Here is a 12,992-nt window from a genome sequence, read left to right as displayed (position 1 = left end):
AACACACTCAAAATCAGGAATCACCAGTTCAAAAAGCAATTGATAATGATGGCACATTCCCTCACAATCAGGAAATACTAAAGGAGGAAGTGACAACTACTATAACACTTCTTCCACAATAGAAGTCACGAGGTCGCGCGGACATATTGAACAGAGGGAAAGTACTACGGCTCTTACACTCTATTACAACTCTAGTGGATATCACTACTTCTGATCTACTGTCAATTGAATTTTTGCCTAACAACAGTAGCCAAAGTCCCAAAGCAACCAACACCAGATGGAGAACTTTGGAGGTAGCAGGAAGAATTTTATGAGAAAGAAAGAAATCTCTAAATAGGGGGATAATTCTGAAGTCATTTCCAAAGCCGCATTATCCAACACCTTTTCTAAGAAATGAAACAAAAAAGCCCACGCCTGTCGACTTCTTCATTCCTGAAAGGAGCAAGAAGTAGATCTCCAGGCACATTGACAGATGCCAGCCTGACAATTGCACTGCTACCAGCTCCAGGACAATCTGCCCCAACATAAGCTCCAATAAATAACAACTGGGCATGCAGCCATGCACACAGCAGCTAATAACATCAGTAAGTACAAATTGACAACAGGCAACTGTAACTTACGCACCCTTACCAGAGTGGGATAGTACCACCATATGTGTCTGGAATATCAATGGCATAGCCTCTAAAACAAGAGATCAAGAGACTCTAAACTACTTTAAAATCTTTCGACATAATTCAGCTTCAGGAGACCTGAGAAGACAAGCCCTTTGAACTGCAAGGTTATACCTCTTACTAATTCCCAGCAACCAAGGCTCAGTATTTGGCCACCGCTCGGCGGGCTTACTGCTTTTAGCCTCCATAACCAAAATAGGAGAGATTGTTCAAATAAATATTCAGCTAATAATATAATAATCCACATTTGTATAGCGCACAATCACCCGTTAGGGTCTCTAGGCGCTGGGGGCCGTCGGGAAGATTAAGCAAGCTATTGCCCAGAGTTGCATGGTGCTGGGCTAACCTGCCGCCGGAGCCGGGGATCGAACCCTGATCCCGAGATTCCAGCGTCAGTCGCCCTGGCCGCGGCGCCACACCTCTCCCTAACACCTCCAATCTGTATACAGGCCGCAAAAATAATTCTTAAGCTTAACCAGCTCAAACAGGAAATAATAATAATAAATGTTTATGTAACCCAAAACAGAAAACAAGTGTGGCGAACAAGCTACCTACAGAATTAAAGAGATTAATGGATGAGCAAGCTCCTGATCTCATTATTCTAGCAGGAGATTTCAATATGCACTTCCTAGGGCTCACTACAGATGATGACCCTACGCAAGTCCTCCCAGGCGCTTGGTGAATCCCGAAGCACGGCACAACACAGTCCATCAAGCCAGCGAGAAGCGCGGAAAAACTGCTCCAGGAATTGGAGCATCTAAATTTGAGAGCTGTAAATGGTCATTTCAAAGAGGACAACCCACCACCAGCCACGTGTCACTCACCAACAGTCTCCTCACATCTTGAATTTACTTTTACAACTCTTACACTGTTTAATACAATTGTCAGCTTTAAGATTGGAAATGACGAATTGAGAGAGAGATGTAGGTAAGTTCAATTTTGTGAGTCCTTAATAGCGATTTTCACCGAATCACTATTAAGGACTCGCAAAATTGAATGTAGGTAGGAATCGCAAAAATATTTGTGATTCCTTAATATTCCTTGATTGTGAATCGCAAATTGAGATTCGCAATCAAGGAATACCATCCCATTCATTCCCATAGGAATTAATAGGATTTGTGCCCGCAATTTGCGTGTAACCAAGAGGCAATCGCAAATTCCGGGCGCAATTTCAAGGGTGCAAGTGTTCCAAAAGGACACTCTGTTGCACCCCTGAAATGTGCATGTGTGCACATGTGGTGCACATACATGCCCTAAGGGAATGAATGTGTGCCACATGGCACTTTTAAAAAGGCAAAAAAGTGCTTTTTTAAAGGAAATCGCTAATTACCACCAACTTGAAGTTGGTGGTAATTAGCGATTCCTTAAGGCTAAAGGGCACTTTCTTTTGTGCTACTTACATTGCATTTAGGGAATCGTAATTTGTAATTCATTAAATGCAATCGCAAAATAAGGAATCGCAATTTATGCGATTCCTTATTTGGCCAGTGTTTAATCTTACCTACATTGCTCAAAGCCAAATTGTGATCGCAAAGGCTGAAATTCTGCAAATTTCGGAGTTTGCAGTCAATATTTGGCCCTGAGTGATCACGTAGCACAAGAGCTAAGCCTTCTAACAAATCCAAGTCGAACACCAGACATAAGTAACACCATTGTACAGGACGAGACCAGCAATCTCAATAGAATAAGGTTCAACTCTAATAATATTGAGGAAATATCACTTAAAGCTAAAGATCTGTATAACCAATTAGAAGCCGAGCCTCGGGAACTCTGGGAAGAGTTTGTTACATCTCTTGGAGTGGCATTCACTAACTGCAGAGCAACAGGCAGAAGAATGTCTCAGCCATTACAGCTAATACAACAAAAAGCCCAAACTCAAAAAAACTAAATCATTCCATAAACCAAACTTTAAAATTTCGTCGTAAGTTTCCAAACAACCCCAGTTTACAAAGCACTCTCTGTGAACTAAAGACAATAGCAAAATGGAGGAGATGGGCACACAAAAGAGCAACGGAAAATGAGTTATGGGCAAAGCTTCATTTCAATGCCAATCAGAAAAATTGCGCTACATTTTGGCAAAGTGTCAATAAACTACAGTGACCCAGTCACCACGGCATGGACTCCAATATTGCAGCAGCCACCTGGGTTGATTATCTTTCCAAACATTTCAATAACCTGGAGATAAATTCTGCTAGTCCCTGTTCGTCCCTCCAGGAAAAAATCTGTCTTAATAGCCTTTCAACAGAAGCGCTAAAACAACACCGCCTACATGATGAGGTCAGTAGAAAATAAATGCTGACGCAGCAGGAGCCACATTTTTTATCAGGTCCAACCTGCCCATCATCTGCAGCAGAGGAGCAGAATTGCACAGCAGCATTGGCAATAGGGAAACAAATAGCGAGAGGCAGACAGGGTGGGGCCCCCGGCCCCAACGGCATCCCTCCAATGCTGTATAAATCTGACCCTGAATTCTGGAGCAAAGCATTATCCCCAGTTTTTAGACACGCCATAGGGACTACCATAATTCCAGAGTCATGCGCTAGACTCAATTATCAGCCCAATACATAAACAGGGAGACAGGTCTGTTCCAAATGATTATCAATTAATAGCCCTCATAGACACTGAGGCAAAGTACTGTATGGGGATCTTTTTAAATGAACTGGCCTGTTGGACCTCCACGAACCGCATCATTCCAATAACACAAACAGGCTTCCACAAAGGGCAAGGCACTACTACTAACATCATGGCCCTAACCATGCTTATAGTTACTGCGAAGCACGGAAAATTCCCTGTTATATCTCTGCTTCATAGATTACTCCACAGCTTTCGATCACATAGACCGCATTAAGCTCTGGTGTAAATTGGACAGCTGGGGATACAAGCCACCCTCCTAGATATACTTAGGCTTTTGCACACCAATACGTGGATAAGAATAAAGCTAGGTGCAGGATGGCACCTCTCAACAAGAATTCCCACCAATAAGGGCTTAAAACAAGGATGTTTTCTAGCTCTGCTGCTATTCAGCCTTTTTTTGACTGAATTACCGATGTAATTGGATCACTGTTCATCACACGCACCGAAGCTAGGTAATACGACATTAACACATTTGCTATACGCTGACGATCTAGTCCTGATTAGTCAGACCCCAATTGGCCTTCAGCACCTCCTGGACGTAACTCAAAAATTCTCTTAACAATATTCTTTGAAAATAAACTTCAAAAAAACAAAAATTATGAAAGTAAATTACTATAAGAAGAGAATTCCCAGTTGGTATTTGGATGGTAATCAACTAAGCCAAGTAACAAGCTATAAGTACTTAGGCATCCTTTTAAATCAACACAATTCCTTCAAGCCACAAATGGAATCCTTACGAAGGAAGGGAACTATGACCTATCTAGCACTAAAACCTTTGAAGAATCTGCTGCCTGACCTAACGCTAGATCCTTTTCTAAAGGTCCTGCAAGCAAAATTTCATCCCACAATCACCGATGGGAGTGACTCATTAAGAGGGAAAGACGCAACAACTCTAGATAGTAGAATAATGACCTCCTATCGAGCGACCTTTTAGGTCCCCAAATACGTCTCTCCAGCCCAAATAAGGTTGGAATTTGGGCTTCAAAACCAGGTGATAGAGTAAAGGGGAGCCTTTGTAAAATGCTGGCATAAGATCAAAGCAGTCGTGGAAGGGACTTTGAATGACCATCTCTGGGTAGAGTTGTCTCATACCGGAAAATCGGCAGCTAACAAATATCTATTGGAATCCATCAAGATTTTAGGCCTGACAGACCTGTGGAATTGCCCAACGGCTTATTCTGTATTTTAAAACATTGTTACAAAGACAACAAGGCTAATATCAGTCATAGAGGACAAGAAAGCACTATCAAAGAGAGCCCTAGGTTGGGCTGTGCATAGCAATTTTGACATCCTTAAAACGCAACCCTACCTAAAGGCTGGATCTAAGTTGTCGACCAAGGACCATTTTTTAAAACTTCGATTGGAAGTTGGTTAAATTGCCCCGTTTTTGCTGCCGTGGGTAGAAAGAGGAGGAGACCAGCCATGCCGCCTGTGTGCCTGTGGCATGGAAAACCTTATTCACATTATCTGCATCTGCAACAAAATAAAGGACAGAAGGTGCACCCTACTAAAACCATCCTTTAACCATCATTGAGTCAGGTCCTGCAGGCAGGCGGTAATGCTGTGCTTTAATCCAACTTTACTAAAGCTAACCTGCCACCTTACAAAATTCTTAGATCTCACTACATTGAGATTGAAAAAAGTAACATCATCGGCCACAAACCTTGCTCTATAAGATGGGAATGGGAATCTTTTGATCTTGTTTATCAACATAACTTGAGAATACTTACAATAGCATTATGATGTCACAAACAGGTGCAATCACCGTCAACAAAACCACCCCAACCGCCAAAGGCCCGCATGATGCACTCACCACAGAAACCCTAACGTACATTCTTCTCAACGTGCGTTCCCTCCACCGACACGCCGTAGAGATCTGGGACCTGATAGACACCCTCTCGTCCGACGTCTCCTTCCTCACGGAAACATGGACCAGCACCTCCTCTGACCCGACATCGCCATTGCCATCCCGACTGCTCCAAGATACAGAAAAAGGACCGGCCCCACCGCCCAGGAGGAGGGCTCGTCATCGCACACAAGACACTCATCCAACTCTCCACATCCAGCATGAATGACCCTCACTCTAACACCTCCACCTCCACTTCCAGATCCAGACCAGCCCCAGGACCACACTATGCGGTACCCTCATCTACAGACCACCTGGACCCCACACCCTGTCCTCAACTACCATCACCGAACTCGCCGCACCCCACACCATCACCTCCATGGAATACATCCTGCTCGGGGACCTGAATTTCCACCTCGACAACCGCAACAACCCAGACTCCACCACTCTCCTTGACAACCTCGGACTGAAGCAACTGGTCAACATGCCCACGCACACGGCTGGACACACCCTCGACCCAATCTTCACGGGGGACCAACATCTACTTCAGCCACACCACCCAGCCCCTCTGGACGGACCACCACTGCGTTCATTTCACCTTCAACACCACCTCCGCACCCAAGCCCGCCCGTGACTGCCACGGAGGAACTGGAGCAAGGTCACAGTGGAGCACCTCAAAAGCACCCTTCTCCAAGACCCCCAAGCGACACAACCAACTTCAACTCCGCAGCCAAGGAATTTCGCCGCTGGATCTCCTGCTGCGAAGACAAGCTCGCACTCCTCCGCCACCCCGCCAGACAACGCCCCCGGAAGGCCGCCTGGTTCACCGCAGAACTCCAAGAAGCCAGACGCTCCTGCAGATGCCTAGAGAAAACCTGGCAAAACCAGAAAACCATGGAAGCTCGGAACAATCAAAGGGGTACAAAAGGGGGTGATGATGGACAGAGCATCTGAACCAATCAAACACTCACACCCAGTCAACAGATCTGGGTTTAATCCATCACCGTTCTTTAGCCCACTCTGCCACCCCAGTTTAGACATGGCCATATGCAAATCAGTCTGACCCTGTGCCTCTTGGGAACAGTCCAGCCCGAAATGCCAAGCCATGCCTTCCCCGGACCGGAAACAAGCTTCCTAGGACCGGTTTCTGGCATTCCAGGCGTCTTCAGCCAGGCTTGCTTGAATCCAGTGGCAAAGTGAGCAAGGGACTCACGTCTGAGCATACCCTGCCAACTTATGGCGACAAAGCGGTACAAAAGGGGGTGGTGATGGACGGAGCATCTGAACCAATCAAACACTCACACCCAGTCAACAGATATGGGTTTAATCCATCACCGTTCTTTAGCCCATCTGCCACCCCAGTTCAGACATGGCCATATGCAAATCAGTCTGACCCTGTGCCTCATGGGAACAGTCCAGCCCGAACTGCCAAGCCATGCCTTCCCTGGACCGGAAACAAGCTTCCTAGGACTGGTGTCTGGCATTCCAGCCGTCTTCAGCCAGGCTTGCTTGAATCCAGTGGCAAAGTGAGCAAGGGACTCACGTATGAGCATACCCTGCCAATTTATGGCGACAAAGCGGTACAAAAGGGGGTGGTGATGGACAGATCTGTTGACTGGGTGTGAGTGTTTGACTGGTTCAGATGCTCCGTCCATCACCACCCGCTTTTGTACCGCTTTGTTGCCATAAGTTGGCAGGGTATGCTCAGACGTGAGTCCCTTGCTCACTTTGCCACTGGATTCAAGCAAGCCTGGCTGAAGACGGCTGGAATGCCAGAAACCAGTCATAGGAAGCTTGTTTCCAGTCCAGGGAAGGCATGGCTTGGCAGTTCGGGCTGGACTGTTCCCATGAGGCACAGGGTAAGACTGATTTGCATATGGCCATGTCTGAACTGGGGTGGCAGAGTGGGCTAAAGAACGGTGATGGATTAAACCCATATCTGTTGACTGGGTGTTAGTGTTTGATTGGTTCAGATGCTCTGTCCATCACCACCCCCTTTTGTGCAGCTTTGTCATCATAAGTTGGCAGGGTATGCTCAGACGTGAGTCCCTTGCTCACTTTGACAAGGGACTCACGTCTGAGCATACCCTGCCAACTTATGGCGGCAAAGCGGTACAAAAGGGGGTGGTGATGGACGGAGCATCTGAACCAATCAGATGCTCCTATTTGGATTCAAGCAAGCCTGGCTGAAGACGGCTGTAATGCCAGAAACCGGTCCTAGGAAGCTTGAATCTGGTCCAGGGAAGGCATGGCTTGGCAGTTTGGGCGGACTGTTCCCATGAGGCACACGGTCAGACTGATTTGCATACGCCATGTCTGAACTGGGGTGGCAGAGTGGGCTAAAGAACGGTGTTGGATTAAACCCAGATCTGTTGACTGGGTGTGAGTGTTTGATTGGTTCAGATGCTCCGTCCATCACCACCACCCCCTTTTGTACCGGAACAATCAAAGGATCACCATGAAGGAATACCACCGGTGCATAAGAGACACCAAACGTGCCTTTATAAGAGACAAAGTCCAGACCAACGCTACCAAAACCAAGGAACTGTTCAACGTCATTATGGAGATATCCAGACTTGATCATGGAAATGCTATCCTCACTAGTACAGCGAAATCCCACCTGGCTCCCCTCAAAACTAGTCTAAACGCAGCAGCCAGAATGGTAACCGGAGTCAGGAAACTTTAGCACATTGCACCTGCACTCAAAGAACTAAAATGGCTTCCAGTTGAGATACGTGCCAGCTTCAGAACTGCCTGTCTCACACACAAAGCCCTCCACACAGGGAAACCCAAATACCTGGCTTCCAAACTCAATAGGGCCAGCCAGACAAGGAACCTCAGGAGCTCCAACTCCCTACTGCTCATCCCCATGAAAACACGCAAACAAAAAAACGTCGCACGATCCTTCACTGGAAACGCACCCAATATCTGGAATTCCATGGCAGCAAATATTAGAACTATCCCGTCCTTTGTAAAATTCATAAAACTCCTAAAAGACCTCTTCCTCAACTGCGCTTTCTCGAACAGTTAACCCTCGCTGTTGGATACTTGCCGACTTTCTGCAGCACCTTGCCACTTTCTCACCAGCATCTACCTCCTCCAAGTGCCCGTACGCCATCCCCTTGGTACCCCTCCTCCCTGTAATTGGTTTCCGTTCATGACAGGGTGTGAGGCTCCCAGGACTGCCTCACTTCAGTTGTAGCATCACACGTCGGAACAATATGAACCAATTTGTATACCTATGCCTGATTTTTGTCTTCCTGCCTTATAATCTGTTGCAAAGCACTCCGATATCCTCGGGTCTGGCCAGAGCTATATAAAACTACTTAGCTGAAAAAAATAAAATAAAATACATTCAGCAGTTCGCAAAACCACCCAGCAAAGCCAAGGACATCACACCTCCCAAGAACTCTGCAACAAGCTCAGCTCCTACTTCCATGTGAAGATCAAAGTTCTCTATGACAACTTCAAAGAACAGACACCGGATATCACCCCCCTCTTGCCGCCGATAAGCCATCCATCACGAACTGGAATCCCGCCACCATAGAACACATCACCACTACCATGAAGAAAACGCACTCCGGAGCCCCATCGGACCTCTGCACACCACACATATTCCACAGGGCCGCTGCCACCATTGCACCTGAACTGGGACTGACCATCAACGCCTCCTACATGTCCGGCATTTTCCCAGACGACTGGAAGTGAGCGGAGGTAAAACCCCTCCTCAAGAAACCCACACCCGACCCAACGGATCTGAAAAACTACAGGCCCATCTCTCTCCTCCCTTTCGCAGACAAAGTCACAGAGCGACTCGTGAACGCCCAGCTGACCACCTTCATCGAAGAGAACACCATACTAGAAGCCTCCCAATCTGGATTCCGCAGCAACCACAGCACTGAGACTGCTCTCCTTGCCGCCACTGACGACATCCGCATGCTACTCGACCAGGGACATACTGCGGCCATCATCCTTTGAAACCTCTCTGCAGCCTTCAGCACTGTTTCCCATCGCACGCTGGCAGCCAGACTTCACGACACAGGGATACCAGGAGCCGCCCTCAACTGGATCCAATCCTTTCTCTCTGGCAAAAACCAGAGGATCAGACTCTCCCCTTCCTCACCGAACCCACTGACATCAACTGCGGAGTACCCCAAGGCTCATCGCTCAGCCCCATGCTCTTCAACATCTACATGGCCCATCTCGCCGCCATCGTCAGACAGCAATGGCTAAGCATTGTATCCTACGCCGACGACATCCAGCTCATTCTCTCACTCACAAACAATCCCAAAGACACCAGACTCTGCTTCCAGGAAGGAATGAAGAACATGGCAGCCTGGATGAAGGACAGCAGTTTGAAGCTCAACTCAGAGAAGTCTGAGGTCCTCATCCTCGGAGCCTGCAACTCTGCCTGGGACAACACCTGGTGGCCCACCGACCTCTGGAGCCCTCCCACTCCAGCTGACCATGCACGAAACCTCCGCATCATCCTTGACTCCTCCCTCTTCACGAACCACCAGGTCAACGACGTCACATCCACCAGCTTCAACTGCCTGTGCATGCTCCGCAAGACCTTCAAATGGATTCCCCCGTCTGCAGAAAGACCGTTACCCACACACTCATAACCAGCAGACTGGACTACGGCAACACCCTATACGCTGGAATCAACAAAGCTCTACTACAAAGACTCCAGGCCATCCAGAAAGCTGCGGCCTGACTCGTCCTCGGGACTCCACGTCACGAACACATGACCCAACACCTACGAGACCTCCACTGGCTCTTCGTCGAGAAAAGGGCCACTTTCAAACTCCTCACCCATGCCTACAAATCCCTCAACAACATCGGACCCAAATACCTCAACAAGAGAGTTTCCTTCCACGTACCCAAGAGGAACCTCCGCTCCACCGACCTCTCCCTGGCAGAGGTCCCTCTCATCCGCAGAAACAGAACAGGCGGGAGATCCTTCTCCTACATCGCAGCCAAGACCTGGAACGAGGTCCCCGTGAACATCAGATGCTCCCCAACCCTGCACACTTTCAGGAAGAACCTGATTACCTGGCTCCTCGACTGATCCGGAGTCCCCCCCCCCCCCCCTCAACAGTGCCTTGAGACCCTCATGGGTAAGTAGTGTGCTATATAAACCCCTGATTGATTAATTGAGAGGGCTGGTCAATCAGTCATTGCACACTTACATTGTACTCACCACTTCTACACCTGCCTCGCAAAGATGCTGCAGCAGGAACAAATAGAATGCTAATAACAACAAGTTATTATCATTTAAATGTTCCTTTACTTTCACTACTGAAAGCAGAGGAGCAATGCTCCTCTGTCTTAGCGGAGGAGCCGCCACCATAGTGCTCTGAAAGGTCTTTTGCAGATAATTGAACAAGAAATGGAAAATGTAATTACTTTTGCCTCCAGGTCATTTTCACCTGCTGAGGAAAAGTACTTAATCATAGAATGTGAAACCCTGGCATGTGTATGTGCCTTGGAGCATTTCTGAGCATATGGGTGGGGTGACCATGTATGGTGCGTTATTATCACAAACCTTTGGTTTAAGGTGTTGACAATAAAGGGAGAAAATAATGCTTCTGCAAGGATTGCCAGGTTTTCAATGAAGTTGCAAGATTTTTGTTATAGTATAAACTATGTTCCAGGTAATGAAAATGTAATTGCTGATTTTCTTTCTCATGTGCCAAAACAGTTAGAACAGAGTGTCTCACTTGGTCACATTATAACCTACTTCAAACTTGACATCACATTTTCAAATCTTTAATTCTCAAATAGCTTGAAGGTTTATCAAATCAGGTATCACAACATAATTTAGCCGATTCAAGTTCAACTGGATTTAGGTTGACTCATCTTGTATTTGAGGCATTATGTTAATTGTGGCCTGATCAGAAATGTGGTTTACCACAGGAGAAACCCCTGAAGTGGCATATGTGGTAAACCACTGATGATCCATCCTGCTTTGAAGCATTTGCCTTGGTTCAACTGAGCGTCAGTGATTGTGGCTTTTCTTCAGCTCTGGGTTAGGTATAACACTTCACTGGATTTTCAGATGAATTACCAATTTATACTCGAAAGTTTTGCTGGTTAGTGGATGAACAGCTGTTTGGGGCAGAAGTATCAGCTTGGCATTTTGGAGAAGTTGCAGTATGCATATAGGGTGTGAATGGTGGACAGTGAGATGTGTATCAAAGCTTTTTCTGGATTGTACTTAAGAATTACATTGCATTTTTACAACCCATTTCTAAAGCTTGATTTTGAACCCTCAGGGAGACTCCGGTGGACCTCTGGTGTGTGAGGTTGATGGGATCTGGCTGCTGGCTGGAATTGTAAGCTGGGGAGAAGGATGCGCGGAGCCGAACCGCCCTGGAGTGTATACCAGAGTGGCTGCCTATTCCAGCTGGATACAGCAGTATTTGCCTGTGATGGAATTCAGCATTATGAAGACTGCCAGCAACACCACAGTGGTCACCCCATTAACTACCAGCAGCACATATGTAGGGCAAAAAAACCAGCAGAGCCTAGTGACGTCAAACCAGGCCGTGTGCGCCAGCTCCATGGTTGTCCTTCTGACAGCCTTCCTGCTCAGCTGCCTGTAGACCAGAAGTAGACCAACCACATCAGATGGACAATTAGATTTTAGCTGGGAATTTCTAATCGCCAAGCGTCACTTAAGAGCATAAGTAATGCAAATGCACCTTGACTGCAATCAATAGCAACATTTGCCGTGGTCTCACAACGTGTATATGAGAAGCATGCTAGTGATTTCTATTTATAGTGGCTCGGTGATGGTACTGACCACCTTAACGACAAACGTACATCAAGAACTTTCTTGTTATTTCTGTTTTTTGCTGCTTTTGGGCACAAACAATTTCTGATAGTGAAGTTAACAGGGAACACTTTGTTCTCCTCTAGATCAGGGATTTGGAAAATGTGGCTACATAATTACAGGACGTCCCCATAGGAATCTCTCAAGTTCAAAAGCTTGGTCCCCAAGCCATGGTTCATGTATGGACTAAAATTAGTTGCACTGTTGACTCTATACCAGACCCATAACAAGTTTGATGTCTGTGCAAACATTTTTTAGGTGATTTCATTGGAATTCATCAGAGGCTTTTGGCATTATGGATTTTCCTTGAGTATGCCGCTATTTTCCTGTTTCTGATGTCAGGCATATTCTTGTCTCCCAAAAAAGACGGGTTAATCTGAGCATTTGTGTCTTGTTCCCTCATTCCAGTGCACCCGGACAATAAGAAATTTTGAATGACGGCAAACTTCTTCAATGGCCTCCCCTGGCTCAGCATTTTTTTCCAGGAGCCACCCTATATTAACCAGGCCCGCAAACAAACATTTTCCACTAAGAGTCAGTTAATGTGTATTTATTTATATTTGCTTTATGGAATTATCAAATTCACTCAGCATAGCTTTGTAGTACCTTAATACCAACTACCGCATTATTTGAATGTAAAGTAAAAAAACAACAATTGATTATGGCTTTTTTTCAGTGCTGATGAAGAAAATCCTTTGAAGTATATAATGGTCATTATTGATGATTTATGTGTTGTAGGGTGAGGAGTCAGAGGGGATATATTTATATTTGTTTGCTTTAGGAGTTAGGTTAATTAAAAAATGTAAAGGTTGAGACTGGGGATGTGGTTGGGTTTAGGGACTGTGGCTAGAGTTATGCTTAAGCGTAATTTTAATATTAGGGATTCATTAGCCTAATATTTGAGTTTAAGATTGTGATTAGGGTTGACATTATGGTTTGTTTCGGACTGCGATTAGAGTGACGGTTAGAAATAATATCAGGATGAATTATGTTTAGCTTAAGA

The 12,992-nt window shown here is 46.2% G+C and overlaps 1 protein-coding gene across 1 annotated transcript in view; it reads left to right on the top strand.

Moving 5' to 3' along the window:
* LOC144769146 (serine protease 27-like) overlaps positions 1 to 12,601 on the top strand; it is a 70,978-nt gene extending 58,377 nt beyond the window's left edge. Inside the window, exon 6 of the mRNA XM_078653154.1 lies at positions 11,430 to 12,601. Coding sequence (XP_078509280.1) covers positions 11,430 to 11,759 — 330 coding nt within the window. The 3' untranslated portion in view covers positions 11,760 to 12,601. The remainder of the gene's footprint in view (positions 1 to 11,429) is intronic.
* The last annotated feature ends 391 nt before the right edge of the window (positions 12,602 to 12,992 follow it).

This window comes from Lissotriton helveticus, chromosome 7 (assembly GCF_964261635.1).
Source record: "Lissotriton helveticus chromosome 7, aLisHel1.1, whole genome shotgun sequence".
In the NCBI taxonomy this organism is placed as follows: domain Eukaryota; kingdom Metazoa; phylum Chordata; class Amphibia; order Caudata; family Salamandridae; genus Lissotriton; species Lissotriton helveticus.
Note: the sequence above shows the minus strand (reverse complement) of the source record. Positions and strands in the feature narration are given on the sequence as shown.